The 20,537-nt window shown below is 39.5% G+C and overlaps 1 protein-coding gene across 1 annotated transcript; it reads right to left on the bottom strand.

Moving 5' to 3' along the window:
* Positions 1-1,521: 1,521 nt before the first annotated feature.
* Positions 1,522-20,536, bottom strand: per3 (period circadian clock 3). The gene is given in 23 exon segments (XM_041783434.1): positions 1,522-2,969; positions 3,345-3,495; positions 5,125-5,311; positions 5,498-5,690; positions 5,840-6,729; positions 6,824-7,075; positions 8,429-8,590; positions 8,700-8,836; positions 8,945-9,056; positions 9,144-9,252; positions 9,342-9,470; positions 9,696-9,804; positions 9,898-10,054; positions 10,289-10,395; positions 10,490-10,568; positions 10,857-11,005; positions 12,457-12,508; positions 12,909-13,107; positions 13,435-13,553; positions 13,664-13,824; positions 14,678-14,844; positions 14,847-15,103; positions 20,378-20,536. Coding segments are annotated over 22 exon segments (3,816 nt in total). The 5' UTR covers positions 14,919-15,103; positions 20,378-20,536; the 3' UTR covers positions 1,522-2,846.
* Position 20,537: the final 1 nt, after the last annotated feature.

Here is a 20,537-nt window from a genome sequence, read left to right as displayed (position 1 = left end):
GGCTCACCCACCTGCCTTTTCCATGCAGGTTGACCAATTTTTCAAACCCAAAGAAATGAAAATGGGATTAAATTGAACAGTCAGACCATTTTCACTTCCTTAAACTACCTTCTGTGAACTTCCAGTAGGATTTTGAGGTGATCAACAGAAAAAAAACCTGGGGAAACTTTTCTGTAGTGGTGTACCTGTCCACAACCAAAAAGATCCTGAGCTTGTGAGTAAATATTCAGGGCTTAAGCTCTGTAAGCCACCTCTGGCTCGGCCTATGGTGCAAAATCTGCACCCTCAAATTTTGGGTTTCCGTCATGCCTTGTGCTCTTTTAAGTTGGCTGCCTTTCTTTGCTTCTAACTCGCCCAAATAAAGAGTTACCCCTTTAATGTGAATAATGGGAGTTGCCTCCTGTTTTAGAGCCGTTCTTTCTTTTCCCCCTTTTTTGTTGTTATTGAATACATGGCTGGATGAAGACAGAATCTTTTTCCCACATTGCCGGCTCATACCCACACCAACTGCTCTGATGTAACATGAAGTTTTTTTTGTTTTTTTTTACCAAACTTTATGTAAATAATACAGGTTAATATGATAACAATAAGTCTTACACAAACATCAAAACTTTGCTAAAATAGTTCAAATGAAGAGTTGTTTGAGGTTTGTAAGAGCGGCTGTGGGAGCCGTACCCTAACACTTAGCTGAGCCAAATAATCTCACTGAAAAGTGGGAATTCCCATCACTACATGTAGCATGCTCAAATTCATCTTAAAGGGACTATTAAATCGTTCTGCACTAGTTAAAAAAAAATAAAATACTGTCAACATTAGAAGGTGAAAGAAAACAGTTTGATATGGTCAGTCATATCTGTGCTGTAGTCAGGGAAATGTAGAGGATAAAGAATCTGACAAAACTGAGGTCATCAGGACAAAAATAGACAAAATCAATCAATTCATTTATGACCCCACTAATGGTAAGTACAGTTTAACGAGAGATTATATTTTAATCACCTGTGTTTTGTATTTTATTTTGATTATTCATAATCTGATTTTATTCTTTCCTTTTTTAAAATATTATTTTCTGGACTTTTTGCCTTTTGAGAGGCAGAAAATATGGGGAAAGAGAGTGGGGAAGACATGCAACAAATACCGTCAGGATCCCACAACCAGTGCGGTGAGGACTGTAGCCTCCATGGGAGCCTGCTCTACCAACAGAGCTAAACCGGGGCCAAAAATCTCAACTGTTTCCATCAGAAAACCACATAATCCTTCAAATTAAAATTTATTCTCTGTGTTTTTTCAGCTCTTCAGCTGAAAAACAGCTGCAGTAAGAAGACTCTTATTTAATAAACACTCAAAAAGGCTGTAGTGACAACGTTTTGTCTTCATGGGCTGTTTTGGAACAGTTTGAATGTTGAAGTTAATGTTTTTGAACATCCTCTGTTGAGCCTACTGTTAGCACCATTTTATAAGCTGTATGTCTTTGTAACTTATTTTTGTGTGCAGCATTGTGCTTATCATACATTCAGATACACATTAGGTAATAGATCATTTATTCATTCCATTGTGCCACAAACAAACAGTCCCTGAATTCAAGACAAATGGCTTTTTATACACTTTGTGAAGTTATTTTTGTGTACTTTTCTATAAAATACATGGTACTGTAATATACTTTTCATCTAAAAATGGTAGAAAACCCTGGTCTGTCTTGCACTGTTGGACAACTGTAAAGAAGGAAGCAGCTCTCAGTCGATCAGTGCATCCACACAATCACGCACACATATAAACAAACAAACAGACACGCCCACATGCGCACAAAAACATTCACAACTGCCCATCTGAATCCAGTACAAGAAAAGGTGAGAAACATTCACAGAACTACACTGGGTAGGCTAAATCCTCTCCCTCACACACATTCAGTCACACAGACAGCTACACAGAGTTTAAGGAGGAAATTCATTCAGAAAGTAAACCCAGGATCAGAGGGCAAAATGGTGCAGAGATCTGTCTGTTGATAATAAGAGCTATTGGTGTTGTAAGGTGATAAGGAGGGATACCGGGACATTGTCGGATCTTTGGGTGGGCATGTGTTCTAGCGATTACATACAATTTGAACTAATCCAAATGTTTGCTGTTTTCGGTGAGTCAAAGGAACATAAAAACTGATTATCTGGACAAGAAGAACCCAACCTATGGAATAAGAGAGTACACTCCAATACCAATTAACTTACAAGCTTAAATCCTAACATTATAAACACAGAGCAGCAAATGTGTCTTTGTCTTAAGTGCTCATCGAGAGAAAACCTACCATGTGTCAACCATAGTAAGAGTGTTCGATGGAGGTGATGTGGTACACATACTGTACAGCCTGTACTCCAGAGGAGTCCGGTGTGTTCTGATACTCAAACTGGGCCAGCTCTGTCTCTGCCTCATCACCCAGTCACATCCATCACACAGGCTGGATGAATGTACACAGTGCTCATGTTCAGGGGGCATCAACCATGAAACCATCATCTTATACTGAGCATCAAAGAGGCTCATGGTGCTAAAGGTTCTGGTCAGTCTTAAAGACAAACTAAACCCCAACAGGGGCTCGAAAAAGACGAGAGGTATAATATTTATGGTCCAAAAAAGGCAGTCAAAATAGGCTGACTAAGAAAAAATGCCCGTCGCTTTCTCCTCCATTGCTCCCAGGGCCTGGTCCAGCCTCTGATACCTTTGAAAATACACATTAAACTTCAAACTAATGCACAGGACGCCACTCCTCCAGATTGGTCAGAAGAGATGCGTGGTGGTAGTGGTGGAGGTTCCTGGCAGGGCTGGTTCATTGTAAAGTTGGTTGTTTTGGCTTCAAGGTTCTCTCAAGTGTCCACCACTGGTCCGATAGAGTCCTGCTGTGGGCTCTCCAGAATGGACGAGCTGTCAGGGGCAGGAGGGTGAGGAGAGTGGGTGACCACTGCACCTGCACTGCAATCGATGCAACCCTATGAAACCCAGAATAAGGTCTAAAATGAGCACGGTCAAGAAGATAGAAATATTTGTAAGGGTGCATGATAATGTTGGCATGATATTGGTGACGACAGATCTACATTAGCTGAATGCTTTTTCTTTATTCAACCTCATTCCTTAAAATTCGAAGTGGGTTTTAAGGATTAAAGATTGTGAATTCATTCATCTGCAAACTTTAAATTGTGTGTTTCAAGAACTTAAGTTTTAGGTTTTTAACTACGTGTGTATATTGGCATTGATATCAGTATGGACTAAAATTTATTTGTAAATACAGGTATAACAGATACTGGCAGAAATCAAACATCGTGCATCTATTAATGTGTTTGTAGGGCTTTTTAGTAGATCCTCACCTGTGTGTCTATCTCTGTTGGGATTTTGTGCTTTTTGATCCACGGGTGGACCTCTGCCAGCTCCTCCCTCTGCTCCTGGGTGAACCACGGCTGGTGGGGCTGAAGCGCCCGGAGCTTCTCCCGGTCTTCTGCTAACACCTCATTCTGGTCCCTGAGGATAGCAGACAAAATGCATGAAAATATGTGAAATACATAGTTAAACCAGCAGAGGGTGCCCTAAATACAAATGTTTACTGTTTTTACCCGCTTCTCTGGCTAGAAAACAACTTTGAATCCAAAAAAATAAGAGATTCAAATATACAGTAATAGTCCACATAAAAGAATTTTAAACATCGAACTAAATTTTTACAGCTGGTCAACTTAAATTAAGTTTCCCTGTTACATGAGATATATATATATGTATCTCTGATCAAAAGCATCATATTAACCACACAGCATAGAATCTGAGATGTTTAACTGCTTAAAGACAAGGTTTTCTGAGGATGTTTTTAATACAGCTGCATCTCAATAAAGTAGAATATCCTCAGAAAGTTGATTTTTTTTCAGTAATTCCATCCAAAAAGTAAAACTCCGTTATTACATAGATTCATAACACACAGACTGATACATGTACAGTGCTTAACAAATTTATTAGACCACCCCAACCCTAACCAAAGTAAGGTTTATGCCACAGCTGCCCTAAATTAACAGCACTGGTAATTACCAAAATCATGTTTTATGTTTCTGCAATGGTTAATACACCAATATGTAGAAGCTCTTTAACCCAAATGATATTTTTAATGCTAAAATATAATTATTATTGTTATCCATGAATTTTCAAATTTACTGATTTACAAAAAAACTAAAAAAAATAGTAAAGCACATTATTATTTCTTGATTAATATGTCAAATTATAGTTATTAACTTGCATTCCTGAACAGAAAAATGAGTTTAGTGCTTGAATGTTATGCTTGATTCATGTCTGACTTCTCAGAGAAGCACAGTGAGCCAGCTCAAATTGGGTGAATTCAGTTTGAAATCCCTCATTCCTGTTCAAAATGGTAAAACGTGGAGAGCTGACTGAAAACGAAAGAGTCCGCATTAAAGCACTTCATGATGCTAGACGGTCTTTGAGACAAATATGACAGGTGTTCTAATAAATTTGTTAAGCACTTTATATATTTATGTATTTCTTTTAATTTTGGTGTTTATAGCTTACAGCTAAATTCAGTATCTCAGAAAATTAGAATAGAAAAAGTTCAATATTAGAGACACATGGTGTCACACATGATTAGGTCAGGGAAACTGGCCTTACCTAAACCCCCTAGAGAATCCTTGAGGCATTGTGAAAATCAGGATACCGGACACCAGAACCAACAATGCAGAAGAGCTGAAGGCCACTATCAGAGATACCTGGCTTCTATAACACCTCAGCAGTGTCACAGGATAATCACCTCCATGCCACGCCACATGGAGTAATTTGTGGAAAATGAGCCCCGACCAAGTATTGAGTGCAGAACATGTTCATACTTTTCAGCAGTCCAACATTTCTATGATAAAATCATTTTCTTATCAAGTGATATTCTTATTTTCTGAGATACTGAATTTTATTTTTTAGCTGTAAGCCATAATCATCAAATCAAAAGGAAAAAAAAAAGTGAAATTTCTCAGTCTGTGTGTAATAAATCTATACATGAGTTTCATTTTTTTAACTGAATTACTGAAATAAATCCATTTTTTGATGATATTCTAATTCACTGTACACCTGTATGTGACAAAACATTAAGAGTGCTGTGTGTACCTAGTGTGGATCTGGTATGTCATCATGACACGTTCAGGCGTGTGCTGGATCATGCTCCACAGTGAGTTCTCCACCCGTGTGTCGAAGCTGTGCTGATGCTCTGCCGGTGGCTCCTGGGTCTTGCGGGCTTTGCGTGATGTGTCTGATGAGTCATTACTGGCAAAATATTTGCTGCTGTTGCTGCTGCCTGTAGCAGGGAGAACTCTGCATCAGTAACCTCAGTATGCTGCAAACAAACTCTTGATTCTGTCGTGAACTGTCAACATCTGAATCTGTTAATGATGTTAAGACTATAAAAATTTAAATTATGTAAGTGTTTTTAATATTGCTGAGTAATGTGACAGTGTTTGTTTACACATGTCAGTCCTCTTACCAGTGTGTGATGTGGAGGTTCCATTGGATCCAGATCCAGAACCAGACCCCAGGGAGCCTCCAGACTCCCCCGACCCAGAGCCTGAAGCGTTTGAGCCAGTCCCTGACCTAGCATCCTCCTGCAGCAGCAGATCAAGCAGCTCACTGGATGTAGACTGCGCATCATGGTTCCCAGACTCAATGGGGTTATCACCCTGAATAAAATAAAGGGTTAGAGGTCAGAACCAAAGATAATACTTGCACTGTGAAAACAGTATATGTATATGAAGAGGTATGGAAGCTTATTTAAAGTATAAAGTCAGTCATGTTTAGTTTGAAGAATGACGGATGAAAGCAGACTCACCTCATTAACATGTTGTTCATGGAGGCTCTCAGTGTGGTTGTGTCCGGTGCTGCCTTGTCCTTCACTCTGCTTTGGCAGTTCCTCTTGAAGCAGGTTCAGCTGCAGTGGAGAACTGGAGCGAGAGCTGGAAAATAAAGCATGAGGCCCAGCTTCCTCCTCCTCTTCCCCAACAGAGGAACTGGCCCTGGGTGAGCAAAGCACTGGGCCCATGGAGGTCTGAGGGTGGAGGCCTGGCTGCGCTTGGACCTGAGGCTGAGGGAAGGGCACACTGCCAGGGACAAAGCCTGTCATGGCGACTGGCGCCTGAGGCATCATGGAAGGAGCAGATGGTGGGTAAATGGACGGGAAACCTGGAGTGAAAGTTGGGTAGTTGGGCAAGATGACAGCCATGACCGGGGTTATGTAGGGGTTAATGCTCTGGGCTGGAGCCATGGTCTGCATGTTGTGAAAGTTCTGTATGTTCTGTATATTCTGAAAAGGCTCCATATGGACGGGCTGCATGCCCTGCATGCCCTGCATGCCCTGCAAGCTCTGAGTGGGCTGCATGATGTTAAAGTTGTAGCTGAGCTGGGTCTGGTCAGGAGGTTGCAACACCATGGGGGTTGCTGCAGGCAGCTGCTGCTGTGGTCTGGGTGGTTGCTCAGAGCTGGGCTGAGACCCCATCACTGGGAAGAATGGTGTCTGGAGCTGGGTTGCTTGGCTGTAGGGTGCCCCCATCTGAGGCTGGGAGGACTCAGAGGAGGGCCAGGAGGAGTCTGGGACATGGCGAGGAGGGCCAGGTGGAGAAGCGTAGCTGTCCGAGGAACCATGGGGTTTGGGGCGCTTGTGTCTGGGCTTTCCTCTCCTGGAGCGGTTCCATCCACCACCACTTAATGGATGAAGGTAGTCACCTGCAGTGACACATACACAGAATATAGAACAAGTCTGCCTCAGCAGTCACTATAGCAGTACATGTAGATGGTGATTCTAGAAGTAAATGCATACCCGGGTGGTGGGAGTGAGCCATAGAGCTATTGTCCAGCTGCAGATAGGAGCTGTAGGGGCTCTGCAGGATGCGGTGGCGGAATCGATCCACATACTCTTGTTCCTCCTTCTGGGTGTGAGCTGACAGCACCTCTTTGGTGAGACCTATAAACCTCGGTTCTTCTGTGGCCGGGCTTGGGGTGGGACGGACAGGGGCTGGAGCAGCATCAGCAGGCTCGCTGCCCATCGGGGCATCCTCCAGTGCTGTGGCCTCTGCAGAAGAACATAAGGAAGAAGTATATTGGATACAGTGTACAGTGGGGGATTCGCATGACTTAAAGTTCAGACAGCTGTGGGTAATTGATCAGATCATTTATAGGCCAAAAATGGTATATCAACTTTTCCACTCCTCGGTTAGCCAAGATCAACATTTTAACTGCCCAGTTTCAAAATGACTCTTTACACATCTGAATAGTGTATTACATCCTTAAATTTCTAACCACTAATCACTACTTTTGTAATTCACCTGTAGTAAATTACTGATGTGCACTGATATTTAAGTAGTGATGCTGCACATGCACACCTTGCCTTTAACCCATGTGTGTGTATCTTTGCACTCTCCACACTTGCACTGATTTGTTGCAAGAGTCAGGCAGACAACAATTAGTTGCATATTTTTTATCTTCAGCTTTTATGGACCCAGCAGGACAGTGTATAAAGAGATTATGTAACGTGAGCGACAATGTTATAACTATTAGCTACAGCAAGCTGTGGGATTACTACTTGTGGAAAGCAACATGTTGTCTCAAACACACCTCAGTTGATATTTACAAAATATTGAGTTAATGGAGAAAATCTGACAAGGTTTAAAATTAAGAAGTCAAAATGCTTAAAATTATCAATGCTTTACAACCAAATTTTGTATGAAAAGGCACAACTCATGTAAAGAAATAACACAAAACTGGACTGTCTTTACAGTCTTAGTGTAGAACTCTTTGCCCCTTTTAAACCTGCTGTAATGTCTGATTTAGTGAAGTTACTTCAAGGTTAGGCAGAAGTGATTCCTATCTCGTATCTAGAATATTTTTTAAATATGTTTTTAGAGCATTTTCCTTTATTTTATGGGACAACTGAAGAGAGACAGGAAACACTGGGAGGGAAATGGGGAAAGACATGCACCAATCATGTGCTGAGACCAGGAATTGATCCCGCAACTAGTGCGTTGAGGACTATAGCCTCTGACTGCCTGCTCCACCAACTGAGCTACACCGGTGCCTATTTAGTATAATCCTCAATTCAGAATCTTCTATTGCAGCAAATGCAATATTTTTGCTGTTTTATTTCAAAATTTGTGTTTGCAGCTGTACTCATATCCTCTATTTCAACTTCAAATATACAAAATATCAGTAAATTTATTATATACCATGCTGATATTTGATGCATTTTCCAAAAACTTTTGTTATGCACTGTTGCTGAACTAGTGGGTGAATTTTTACAAAACTAGTTTACAGGCATGTGCTTCACCAAAAACCCTGAAAAAGAGGATTTTCAGAGCTTTTCTCCATGACATTTTAACCACCATGTGACATTGACCATTTAAATGTTACTGCTATGATGTTCTTGTACCTGATTCAGGCTGGGGCACGTGAACAATGGTGCTGCTATATGAACACTGGCTGGTGACAGACACTACACTCATGGCCTTCGTTGACATTGTGATGTCCGTCAGCGGCGCTCCAACAACTGCTGCAGATGTAGGTGCCACTGACACCCCACTGTCTAACACCACTGATCGGTGAGATGGAAAAAAAAAAAGCAGTTATTGTGACTTCTTTAAGGACCAGATTATAACACTGCACTAATGCTAATAGTGTGGTGTGGAAATGTGTGTTTATACCATCTGAGCTGGCCTGAGCTGTGTCAGTGGCTTCAGCAGGCTTGTCATCTTCTGAGGTAGAGGATGAGGAAGAAGATGTGCCCAGGTGAGAGTCACTCTTCCTCTTAAGTGCTGGACCCGTACAGCTCTCCAGATATCTAAGTCCCATAGATATGGGCAAAAATAATTAAAGAATGACAGTAAATGAGTGCTTTATCCATAATAAATTTATCTTACAATGACAAGTTGATAGTTCCTTCACACACCTGATGATGTTGTCTACACAGTTGATCTGCTGATAGGAGGGAATGTGTGTTTGTTTTCTGCCCTCTTCATGATCTCTGACCTCAGGGTTGGTTACTGTGGGGAGGAGATGTCCTGGAAAAGCAGAGAGGGAATTTAGCCCATTTTTTCACATCTTAAGAAAGTACATTTTAATGGTTAAGTTCTTAAGTGCTGCCTTACCTTTAACAGGTTTGCTAAGAAGAGCATTTTTATGGCTGGTGCCCAAATAAGCTTGCTGTCCCCAGCCATTGACTCTGTTCACATCAGCACAGATCTGTTGCAGGGTCATCTACAATAACACATAAATAAAGCATCATTAAACTCTGCCACAGGGTAACCAGTGTTCTCCTGGTCTGTGATGTCACTGTGATGTCTCACCGGCTCCCTGTGCGAGTCCTCCCACATGTTACCATTGCTGTCACTTGAGGAAGCTACGCTGATGTAGTGCTCATGAGAGCCATTACTCCCCAAGCTGCCATAACCGCTGGAACCGTTGTTATGGACCGGCTGTGGAGAAGAGATACAAAAAAAGTGAGTAAATAAGGAATAAACTCAATAACATTTTTGAATTGATAAAGCCAAAAGATTTAGCAAAGCAAAAAGAGATTTTTTAAATTAATGAAGTAATTTTAATGTCAGTATTGGTGCTTTGACCTGCAAGAATTTGCTCATTTTCTCTTAATGAATGATAACAAATAATTGAAATAAGCTTATTCAGTGCTGACTAATGACCTGCAGGAAAAGCTTGTAGATCTTTGCTTGTAGATCTTTTATTTCCTCATGTGTGACCAGGACATCGTCCTTGGTCCGAGCAGCAAACACATCCTCATTCAAGGGACTCCTGGTGGCAAAAGAAGACAACACAGTCATGTTGTCTTTACCATGATGTCATGTATTTAAACAGTCTCTTAGCAACTTCTGTTGTGCCACTCACGTCCTGACTTTGTGCCGTCCAATGATGAAGGCCACTTTTCGGCTCCAAGGGTTGATGAAGCTGGACCAGCTGGTGTCTAAGGTGATGTGGTCTCCGTTTTGACAGCGAAGACGCACCGGAGAATGCTCGAATGGAGACTGGCCGGCATACTTTAACACTGACATTAAAAGGAAATGTCAACAACAGAGGAATTAAGAGTAGAGTTCATGAGTTATCATCAGAGTAAAGACTGAAGGAGAACTTACATTATCATGTGTTATAATTTAACTACTTTATATATAAACCACTACATTATTCAGCTTATAAACTGTCAAATTCATAAACCTCAACAAACTAAAAAGATCCACAAATGATTTTTCTGAAAGCTTCTTTTTCCTCCTTTAACACCTACCTTTCCGATGCATTGACAGCATCAAGAGGCGGTCGTCAGGATGAATGCATGTGAGCAATGAAGTGCCAATCAGATCCTGAGGAAGATATCCTAGCAACGGCACAGCCCTGAGGAGAGCAACCATCAAATTGGTTTCATCAACACAATAACACTCCACCTGGAAGTAAACTAGACATTGTTTGTGTGTGATTGTGTATTGACCTGTCATCTACTTCAAGAAACACACAACCAGGAGAGTGAGTGGTGGTGAAGATGCGCTTGTCTAACGGGATCCGAGGTGCTGCATGAAGAAAAGATAAAAATGTCACTGTTATGTAACAGACATGTTTGATGCAGAATTAAGTACAAAGAAAGCAGGGATGGAGAATCAAGTGATAATTTCTTTGTGACTTTCTAAGTAAACACCAGGATTAAGGGACTAATAGGAGAAATGTTAGATACTTTTTATGAAGGAAGTAGCCAAAGTTGGGATTTCTTTGTAAGGGAAAATCAGTAGTTAAAATCTTTACATTAAAATAAAGGCATTCACAGGTTGAGTTGTATGCAATTTGTGGTGCAATGACTGTACCTTCATATCCAGAGATGATGCGCTCAGCCAGAGCCAAGCAGCACGGCTCCTCCTCCTCCCCAATGCCTCCTTTTCCCTGAACCTTCAGTAGGTAAGGTGTTATCCGAAATGGGTTGTAGCGCATCTCACCATCACGGTCCTTCCCACCCCTGAAACAATGACATTAATCTTTATTTCTGACATAATGTCTGATTTGTCCTTACTCATTTGACTTATCTAGATTTAAAGAGAAAAAAAAACAATGTACACACAGGATTAGAATTACCTGTGGACCTCTGATAATTTATGAATTACCCTCTGACACCAGGGTTTGTTCTGTTGCATTCACACAGGATAAGAGAAGTCTGTAATGTACCTAAATTTACAGACATTGCTGAAGGAGTACATGAAGGTGCAGCATGGCTGCAGCAATGAAAAAACAGTGAATTTTTATTTCAAAAGTTCGTACAAAAGATGCAATGTCATACACACTGTGTTCTGCAGGTGAAGTTGTCTGTGTCCTGTACATTCATACATATTGAACTGATGAACAATCTCCCCTAACTCTTCCATAACGCACCGTGATCATGTAAGTCACCTGAGCGTATCTGCAACTGATCAGACAGAGTAGAGGAGCTCCCTTCCTATCATCTATGAGGAAGCAAGATGTCTCATGTTAAATATGAACCTGTCATCTTAACAGTTTTTATGCAGTTGACGCCTTGGAAATTACTTTGCACTCTATTAATTTATGATTGTATGTACCAACAACAGTCCTCCTCCCACAGATAAGCTGTTGAAGCCTAATCCTTGAATGTTTAGTGACACATTTCAAATTGTAATTTGAGTTAGGCATGAAATTTATTGCTAATTAATACCAACATAAGATCAGGCACTTGTAAAGGGAAGCTCAGGAGGGAGGAGAAGCGCTGTGCGAGAGCAGTTGTGTGCGCACATACATTTGGACAGTATAGTTTAACGTAACAAGTAAATAAATAAGTTGAGTAAAATAGCCAACATAAGCTGAAAATAACTCAACGCAAATCACTATTAATTACCTAAATTGGTCAAAACCTTGTTGACACTGTCCTACACAGCCTTTATTATTTTAGTTTTTAACATAAAAAGCTGCACAGACTTTTGTAAGACACAACTACCATTCTATGTTACAGAGATCCCGATTTGTACAGGATTAGTACCATCAGTGGACCTCTGTGTGAGATGAAATAGAGTAGGTCATTCTTACTTACCATATTACAGACATGATCAGGATTAAAAACTGATGTTTTTAATTTTTTAAATTACCAGAGGTCCTTAGGCAAAACTTATTCTGTGCGAATAGGGCTTATGTTTACATTTTCTTTGACAACAGTAAAAAATCTGTCTCACCAACACATGTTAAACTTGTTTTATCTAAAGCTTTGTGCTTGTTTTATCATTCTTGAGGAGGTTTAACAGAGACACATTCATTGCCTGTACTGATATCTATATGGTAAGCCAGATCTTTTTGAATAACAGCAGGAAATATTGAAGAGAAATCTTCCAAACTAATATTTCGGAGTAACTTTGATCTCCAAGATACACAATTTCATTCTGAAATCTCAGGTTTTTAATAACTGACCTGATTCTGCAGAAGAAAGACTTGACCTGGGCACAGTCAAACAGGACCCCCACTGCCAGGACAAAGAAGAGAGAAGAGGAATTTAATTGCAATGACTCACAGTCTGTATTAATCAATTCAAATAAAGACCCAAAATGTTTATGATAGACTGGTGTAATGTCATATGCATAAGCACAAGTGATCCTTACAGTTTTAACAAGTTAAATTAAGGAGAAATAAATAAAACTTTATTTCCTTGTATGTTTGTGTTATGAGGATTAAATATCCACAACTGGAGATATATATATGTGCCTAGCCATTTTTTTTTATCTTGTTAAAAAAAATCTAGAAATCACCATCACAGCTGAAAGATTGCTGCTGAGAAAGAAATACAATCCACCATTTCATTCTTGCAACATCTTGCCGACTACACAAGACTAAGAAACCCTCCATAAATGATGATCTAAACACACCTGTGTGCGAGTTGCTCCAGGGTGGCAGGTGTGGCTGAGCCGTGTGTGAGTAGAAGACGTTCACATCCTGGTGGAAGAGCAGCTCCACGAACTTGGCTGACTCCAGGAACTTTCTTTTGCAGCAAAGGATACTGGGAGCTTGCTCTGATGCATACAGCACACGACCACTGGACAGGGAGAACACCACCACGAAGGAGTCCTACACACGGACACGGAGAGACGAACGCACGCACATGTAGAAAGACACAGACACATGCACACAAGCAAGCCAAGTCACAGACACACACAAAAGCAGTAAACTCACATACACTCACACACCCGGCCGCCACGGCGTGAGGTAAAAATAATCGGACATGGCATGGCGTATGAGAGGGTGTTTGCCTCTTTAGGACTAAACTACATTTTAAACAGAGTTCCCAACAAATTCTTGCAAAAAAACATGTGTGTTTAGCTGTATGTGTTTTAAAGAACAAGACGACGGTATCATGTACAGAAAGTTTTGGACTTGTGTGTTTGTAAAATGTACCGTGTTTTTAAGTGTGTGTTCAGAAGTGACTCTCTCCAGCTCCTCCAGGGTGCAAACGGTGGCGTCTCTCCTCTCATCCTGACCATTTCGCATCAGCAGTTTGTAGTATTCACTGTTGGCTTTAGAGGAAAACACACATCAAGTGGTTTAATACAACAACTATGGTATCAGGTTTATAGAGTTTAAGTGATGACACTACTCTGACACAAAACAATAAAAAAAATATTACCTTGCACCTGCCTGACACAGTTGAGTGCATAGTGTAAGGCCTCCACTGTACTGGCTTTGCTGCGACTGCGTTTGTCTGATGGTAGCCGCTTCTTCATCTCAGCCACTGTGATCATTACCTCTCTGTGGGCCTGATCTTTGCCATCACCTGCATTCTCACTGCTACAAAAACACAAACACGCACATTTGGAAGGTTTAACATCTTTTCGGGAAAAAATTTAAAAGAAGTGAGTTGGAAAAAATGTTGAAGTTGTCTGGGTATTTTTCCCATTATGTGGTGCTCAAACTAAAACAACTTCTCTAGTGTTTTCTTTTGACTCAGCTGAACACTAAACAGATGTCTCCGAAATAGTCTTGATGGTTTCTAACAGAGCAATAGATCTTTAAATAAATGATCCATGGCTTAACAAACCAGAAGCAGTATTTCGAAATCATATTGAAACTTTATAATTAAGATTTGACCTTTCCTGTTTGCTGCAGACCCATGGATTCAAGGTTTCCTATTATTTACATTATGCTTTCGTTGAAATTGATCTAACTTTAAATATTTGGTACAAAAAAATCTGGTTATGCTTTAGATTTTCTTACAGTGTTAGAAAAGTTTTATTATGGAGAAAACCACAGTGGGGACAAACATAAACAAGAAAAACATTTAACTGTTACCAAAGAGAATCAAAACGTTGTTGGGAAATTTTCCAGTACTAAATGACGTGTTTTCATACATTTAAAGTATCTGCTGTTGCTGAGGTTGACAAATAATTCGGCCTGGCTGATTATCAGGGCCGATGATCTTCTGTTTTGGCGTTTAATTTATAGATCACCAATAAAATCAATCAATTAAAAAATTATGCTTCCTGTCTCATCTGCATACATGTCTTCCTGCCTGGCTCTACCTTAATTCCTACTGTCTTACGCAATGCCCCCCCCCCCCCCCAGCAATGTCTGACTGGCTATAGCGAATCAGCTCAACAGCCTGAGTGACATGCAAGTAAGGCGACATCATTTAGGTGAATACCTTTTGGTCGAAGCCGAGGTGGATCCTGTGGCGCTCCCCGGGCTATGATTGGACGAGGAGGAGAGGTCATTTGATCCGCTAGTCATCTCCTCGTCTTCCTGCCCCACTTCTCCCCCTGAAGGTTCGCTTTCCTCCACTCTGAGGTGCTCTGATTGCGCCTCAGTATTGTGTTGTGCGGTTGACATCCCCCCTCCTGCCCCATCTTCTCCTGCAGCAGACGGTAACGCAGGGTCTTCCCCATCGGGACCACTGTCACCTCCGGGCATCTCCACACTTTGGTCACGCATTAATAGTAATATGTCCATTCACAGTGGTCAGCGAGGGTCTTCATATGTTTAGTTAGGGGAATGGATTCCATGTGGTGACCATAAACTGCCGCTCATTTAATCAGGGCTGAATGTTGAGAGTGAAGACTGTCCTTTAGCACTGTAAAACCAAGAAAACAAAACAACCATGATGACAGTGATGGACAGTGTAAAAACAATAATAGCAAAGTTTAGCTGTTTCAACTACATTTTTTTCTCCTTTTTTTTTTAGAAGTGGGACCACTGTGACTGAAAAAAAAGATCTAGATTGAGCTGCAAAATCAGGTTTTAACACATTTATTTCACAGCTTTTGTTAGATGATGTAACTAAAGGCAACATAGCCTTCAAAAAAGGGAATAACATAAAGCAATAGTATGTTTCTCCATCTTTTCCTGAATGAAGATGTAAAGCTAAACATAAACATGCAATTCTGTGAAAATGGAAACCAGAAAGTTAACACCCTGAGAAATAAAGATCAGGTCACAATTCACTAAACCCCTGCAGACACAATATGCTGTCTTGTGCTATGAGACTGTGGTAGACTTAATGTACTTTTTAAAGTAAAGTCTAAGGGCACTTTGAAAGTCTTTTCTAGACCGTAAATTGTTAGAATGCAAAAGAGGTGAGAGAAAAAAATTGATTCTTAGATTCACCGTGATGAGGATTTGGAAGATTCTGAATCAATTTATAAATGTCCAACAATCGATAATAATTTACTTATTTAATATTTATATTTAATGCTATCTTTAGTTCGGTGCAATTGTAAATTTCCAGTTTACACACATCTTCCATAAGAGGATAGTGGAAATTTAACGTATCTCTTTTTTAAACACAAATGTAATGTTTTTATTATGTGTGACAGTGAGAACAACAGAAACATAAAAAAACAAGAGCATCAAAATGCATCAATAATTGATTAGGAATCGAATCGTAGCCCTCTGAGTCGGAATCGAATTGATTTGTGAGGTGCCTAAAAACCCCTAGAATGCAACAGCAGTGTACTTTACTTAACGTGACTGTTTTTGAATCAATTAATGTTGTGATGAAAATACAATCAGAAGCTAAACACAGGGGTATGATACAATACAGTATGGTAAATAAAAAACACTTTGTTGTCTTCCTGGGGAAATCTGACACAGACTCAAATGCAATCAACTCTGGACTCCATGTCAAATTTCCCCAGAGGACAACAAAGTGTTTGGAATCATATTCTACCATAGCACATTGTATTTGAACAGAGTCTACAGGATTATATCTATTTTTTTGCAAAGACTAGAAAAAAAACTGTGCATAATTTGGCCTTTAACCTTGTATAAGCTACAAAGAAATTCGTAGTTTAAAGAGTTGTAGCTACACACACAGGTGCTCTATGGAATCTCTGGGTCTGCTTTGGTTCACCATGTGAAGGGGTTAATGCATAAGTATAAGAGTTAAGTAAGGAAATGCAAACTGCACACTGTAGGGTCTGTATAGAACTATAATACCTGTATTTTACATGGCAAAATCTGCTTTAAAATAAAGCCCATTTTTATTCTAGTTTTCAATGTTAAATAAAAGGAAACTAACCCTTCACATGATTAATTTTCTTTTTTTTTTCTGGTTTTCAGTCTTATAATATTATCACACTTCATAAATCATATTCCTAAATATGTTTTTTTCCTAAATAAAATTACTTTTTTCAGGTAGCAGTTGCAATATTAAAGGAGACAGTGACAGGTTATTTTTGGAGGGTATTCAAGGGTATTTTGCAACTGTCTTAGCACTCCTTACAATTTATTGATCTCTTTATTTATTTGCAGATGTGAGAAATTCCACTTTCTTTCCTCACCTCAAAGTGTATCAGAGCAGTACACCAACAGAACCATATTTATTATGCATACTGAATATGCACGTAGTTTTTCAAGATCGACTACACTATATTCTGAAATCCTGCTGAGAGTCGGTGTATGAAACTTTAATCAGGCTGGAATGAGGAGGTGTATTGTTAAACTTATTAGCCTTTGCTTAATTGCACTGAGGTGTGTTCAGGAACAATTCTGTCAGGTAATGACCAACACCAGTGCTTTCCCTGTAATGAATTCAGAAATGAGTGTGATTAAATGATGGGCTAAAATGCATGTAGTTTCTAACAAAAGAAAAAAGAGAAAGATAATGGCAAAGAAAATCAAACTAGTTTATGTCCTATATAATGCCAGACCTATTATTGTGAAATAACAAATATCTGGAGGTGAAGTGTTTGATGTATGAACACTTTTTAAAATTTTCTTCAATGTGAACAAACACAATCTGCCTTGTTATCTAATACTAAGGAACTGTCTGAACACCAAACTGACTCATCTACGATTTACACATACAGGCACATTTCACCCATCAATACTGCCAACGCCAGAACAGAAATCTACCAAATGGCAGTCTTTACACACTAACAAAAACACAATAATAATGTGACAATCTGCTGCAGCATAGCTGCTGCCAGCAGAAGCATTTCCTTCAGCTTTTTCAAAAGCAGAAGGAACTGAAATCCTCCAAAGACACTACGAGTAACTAATCTAATGTTTATGAACAAAGAGTATCTAAACCCAAACTGACTTAAAATCATTCTCCGTATTTAAGTTAGAATTTCAAGTCTTCAAACTCAGCATGCCAAGATATTACTACTACTAGGTGTTACATTTCTCTTCGCATTTTTTTACCATTCAAAAAACAAGCAAAGACATTCTGCAGCTCCCTAAATGTACACAAACAGTGAGACAAGATTAGTGAGCCACAGAGAACAAGGGAGACATACTGAGAGGTGCAAAGTGAAGCCTGTGAAAATATCCTGCACTGTTCTACAGGTCGTCGCTGCAGGATTACATAAACAGCTTGCTCAATTTGGAAGCATATAAGCCATCCTCCTATTATACCTGTACTGTGTGAGTGCAGCACACAGACGCAGAGCTAAGATTACTACGGTGTAGGTCTGATGATCTGGCTTTGCCTCCACTGTAGAGCACACAAACACAGTTGAAAAAAAACACTCTTAGGTCAACGTGCTGATCCAGGTTACTTATCTGGACTCTCAATTCTTACAAAGCAAAAATGTTTCTCAGTTCTTACCCGGGATAGCAATGGGCTTCTTTGAGTAATGCATTGCAGTTGGCAGTCATTTTAGCCACTAATTCTATTGATTTAAATGTACTACCTATCCCTAATTCAATTATTGAACCATAATGTCACCCTGTTAATAGTTTGTTTACACCATTGATGTGTATAGTCACAGGATTACACTCATCTCATCTTCATAATCATGAAATACTTAGAAACATACAATTTACAGTGTCAATGTACTGGATTGCACAAGTAAGATAAAATTGCTATGATTTGATAAAACAAGAAAACAAGAACAAAAAAAATAACCAGATGATGAACAAGGCTTTGAGAAGGAAAATCTGAGGAGCATGCCTTGTTTCAACCCTACTTGTATGGATAGAATTTGGTAACTATAATTATCTGGACATTATTGTTAAAAGTTCTTAAAAGAGCTATTCTAATAATCATACGCACACAGTGCACACAAGTTCACAGATATTTTTTTTAAAAGAACTGATCTGTGCTCTACGGTGGATAAGGGCAGAACTGCACACTCATTTATTTCCTGAATTTGTTTAGAAATTGAACATCAGAATTGCTTATAGGTGACACAATACAGGAAACTCACAAGATATCTCTTCTGTTAGCTGATCTGCCATAATGATACATTCTCTTAAATCCTTATAGCTCTTTGAAGAGCTTGCAAATTTACAACAGCTGCAGCCAAAAAACTGTGATCATGGTATTTCCTTTCCAGAGTAGAAAATTATTTTTCCCTGTTAGATATCCAATGTGAGCAGTAACCTTGATATGCCTTGTTTTCCAACAGAGTATTCATGTGTTGTGAAAGAAAAAGAAAATGCATGTGTAGCAATAAAAAAAGAACAACTGGGACCATGCAACTTCTGTTCACAAGTCAACTGAATAATTCAAGTTTCCTGAATATCCTCTTTCTGTCTCAATTTTTTTTTTTTACCAAAAACAAAACAAAACAAAAAACCTGACATCTTAATGTGTCTTTTTGAAACAGTCAAAAATTGTTGCAACTGGATGATACTATAGACTGAATGGGGTATTCAGGAAGCTGATAATTAATCCTACAGATCATCTCAGACACAACACTAATACACTTCACATTTCTGCCAATACGGAAGTGAATGCTTGGCGGAATATACATCCCCGAGCCAATCACATTTGGTTATGAAATCACAATATTATATAATGATGTTAACAGTCTGGCAACATGGACACTTGGTCTACCTGCATGTTAAGGTTAACATTAATTTATTTAGGGGCGATAATTAATAATTAAGAGCGGTGTTAAAAGGGTTAACGGACGTTCGTTTGAAAGTTAATATAAAAACAACATGTATAAGTTTAGCTTGCATACTTCTTTAAATGGTGGACAGAGCCCACCATGGTATCTATATATAGGTCACCACAAAACCGATTAAGATTATCAATACAACTAAAAACAAGCACAAACACAACTGCTATGTGGAGGATTTAAAGTCAGTACTGATACCTGTTTTCTTTGCTTTCGTCCACAGAAAAATGGAAACCTTTTCAGACTTTAACAACAGCCCCTCACCCACTCCAAGGAAAAACAAGCCTGACACCTATCATGGTTCACTACCCCACTCCCCACATGAACCCAGTAACCTCAATAACCCCAGTCACCACTGTACATCTCAGGGCTTAAGAGGAGACAGCTGACGGTAATACTACTACTACTGCTACTACAAGGGAAAACTAAGCGTGCTATATAACAATTTATACAACTTAACTCTATATTTCCCCACGAATAACAATAAATGTTTGATGCAATACAATGTAAACAAAGTCTGTGACTATTATTAAACCAATTTAATAGCAAACACCGTAAATGTCCACGATCTGATATTCCGATTATTACCGTGTAGTGTAAAAATGAAGCTTATTGCACAGTCTGATAGGAACTAGAAATACTGTAATTATTATCCATACGTAATGCCACTATGGTGGAGAGCTACAGTTTACTTTCTTGCTGAGCGCCTCTGCAGCTTCTTGACTTTTGGCAGACATGTTATTTAGCAAGCTAACGCGTTAGCAATACACCCTGGTGACAAATGCTACTGTTGGAGCTCCAGAAGATGTAAAAACGTTTGTAGTATACAATAGTAGCGTTTGCTAGAGATACAGAGTATAATAAAGTTATCTAATTAATTTTGTTTACATTTAGTCTTGCATGTTGGGTTCCGTGGGCGAGTTGGTTAGCTAACGCTAGCTTAGCCAACTCGCTAACGACAATTCAAATGTAACGTCTTCTACCGGGATATTTACCTGTCGTATCCAGGTGTGCGTTGGATCCTATATCCACAGACGAAAATACGTTATGTTGTTTTACAGTTTTGTCGTTTAATTCGTATTTCTCATGTCCAAGTCACGTAGCTAAATCCTCATCCACTCCAGAGCGCTTGACACATTTGTGCAACGTGAGGCC

The sequence above is a fragment of the Cheilinus undulatus genome, linkage group 3 (genome assembly GCF_018320785.1).
Source record: "Cheilinus undulatus linkage group 3, ASM1832078v1, whole genome shotgun sequence".
Lineage (NCBI taxonomy): Eukaryota > Metazoa > Chordata > Actinopteri > Labriformes > Labridae > Cheilinus > Cheilinus undulatus.
This window is presented reverse-complemented; position numbering and strand designations above follow the sequence as displayed.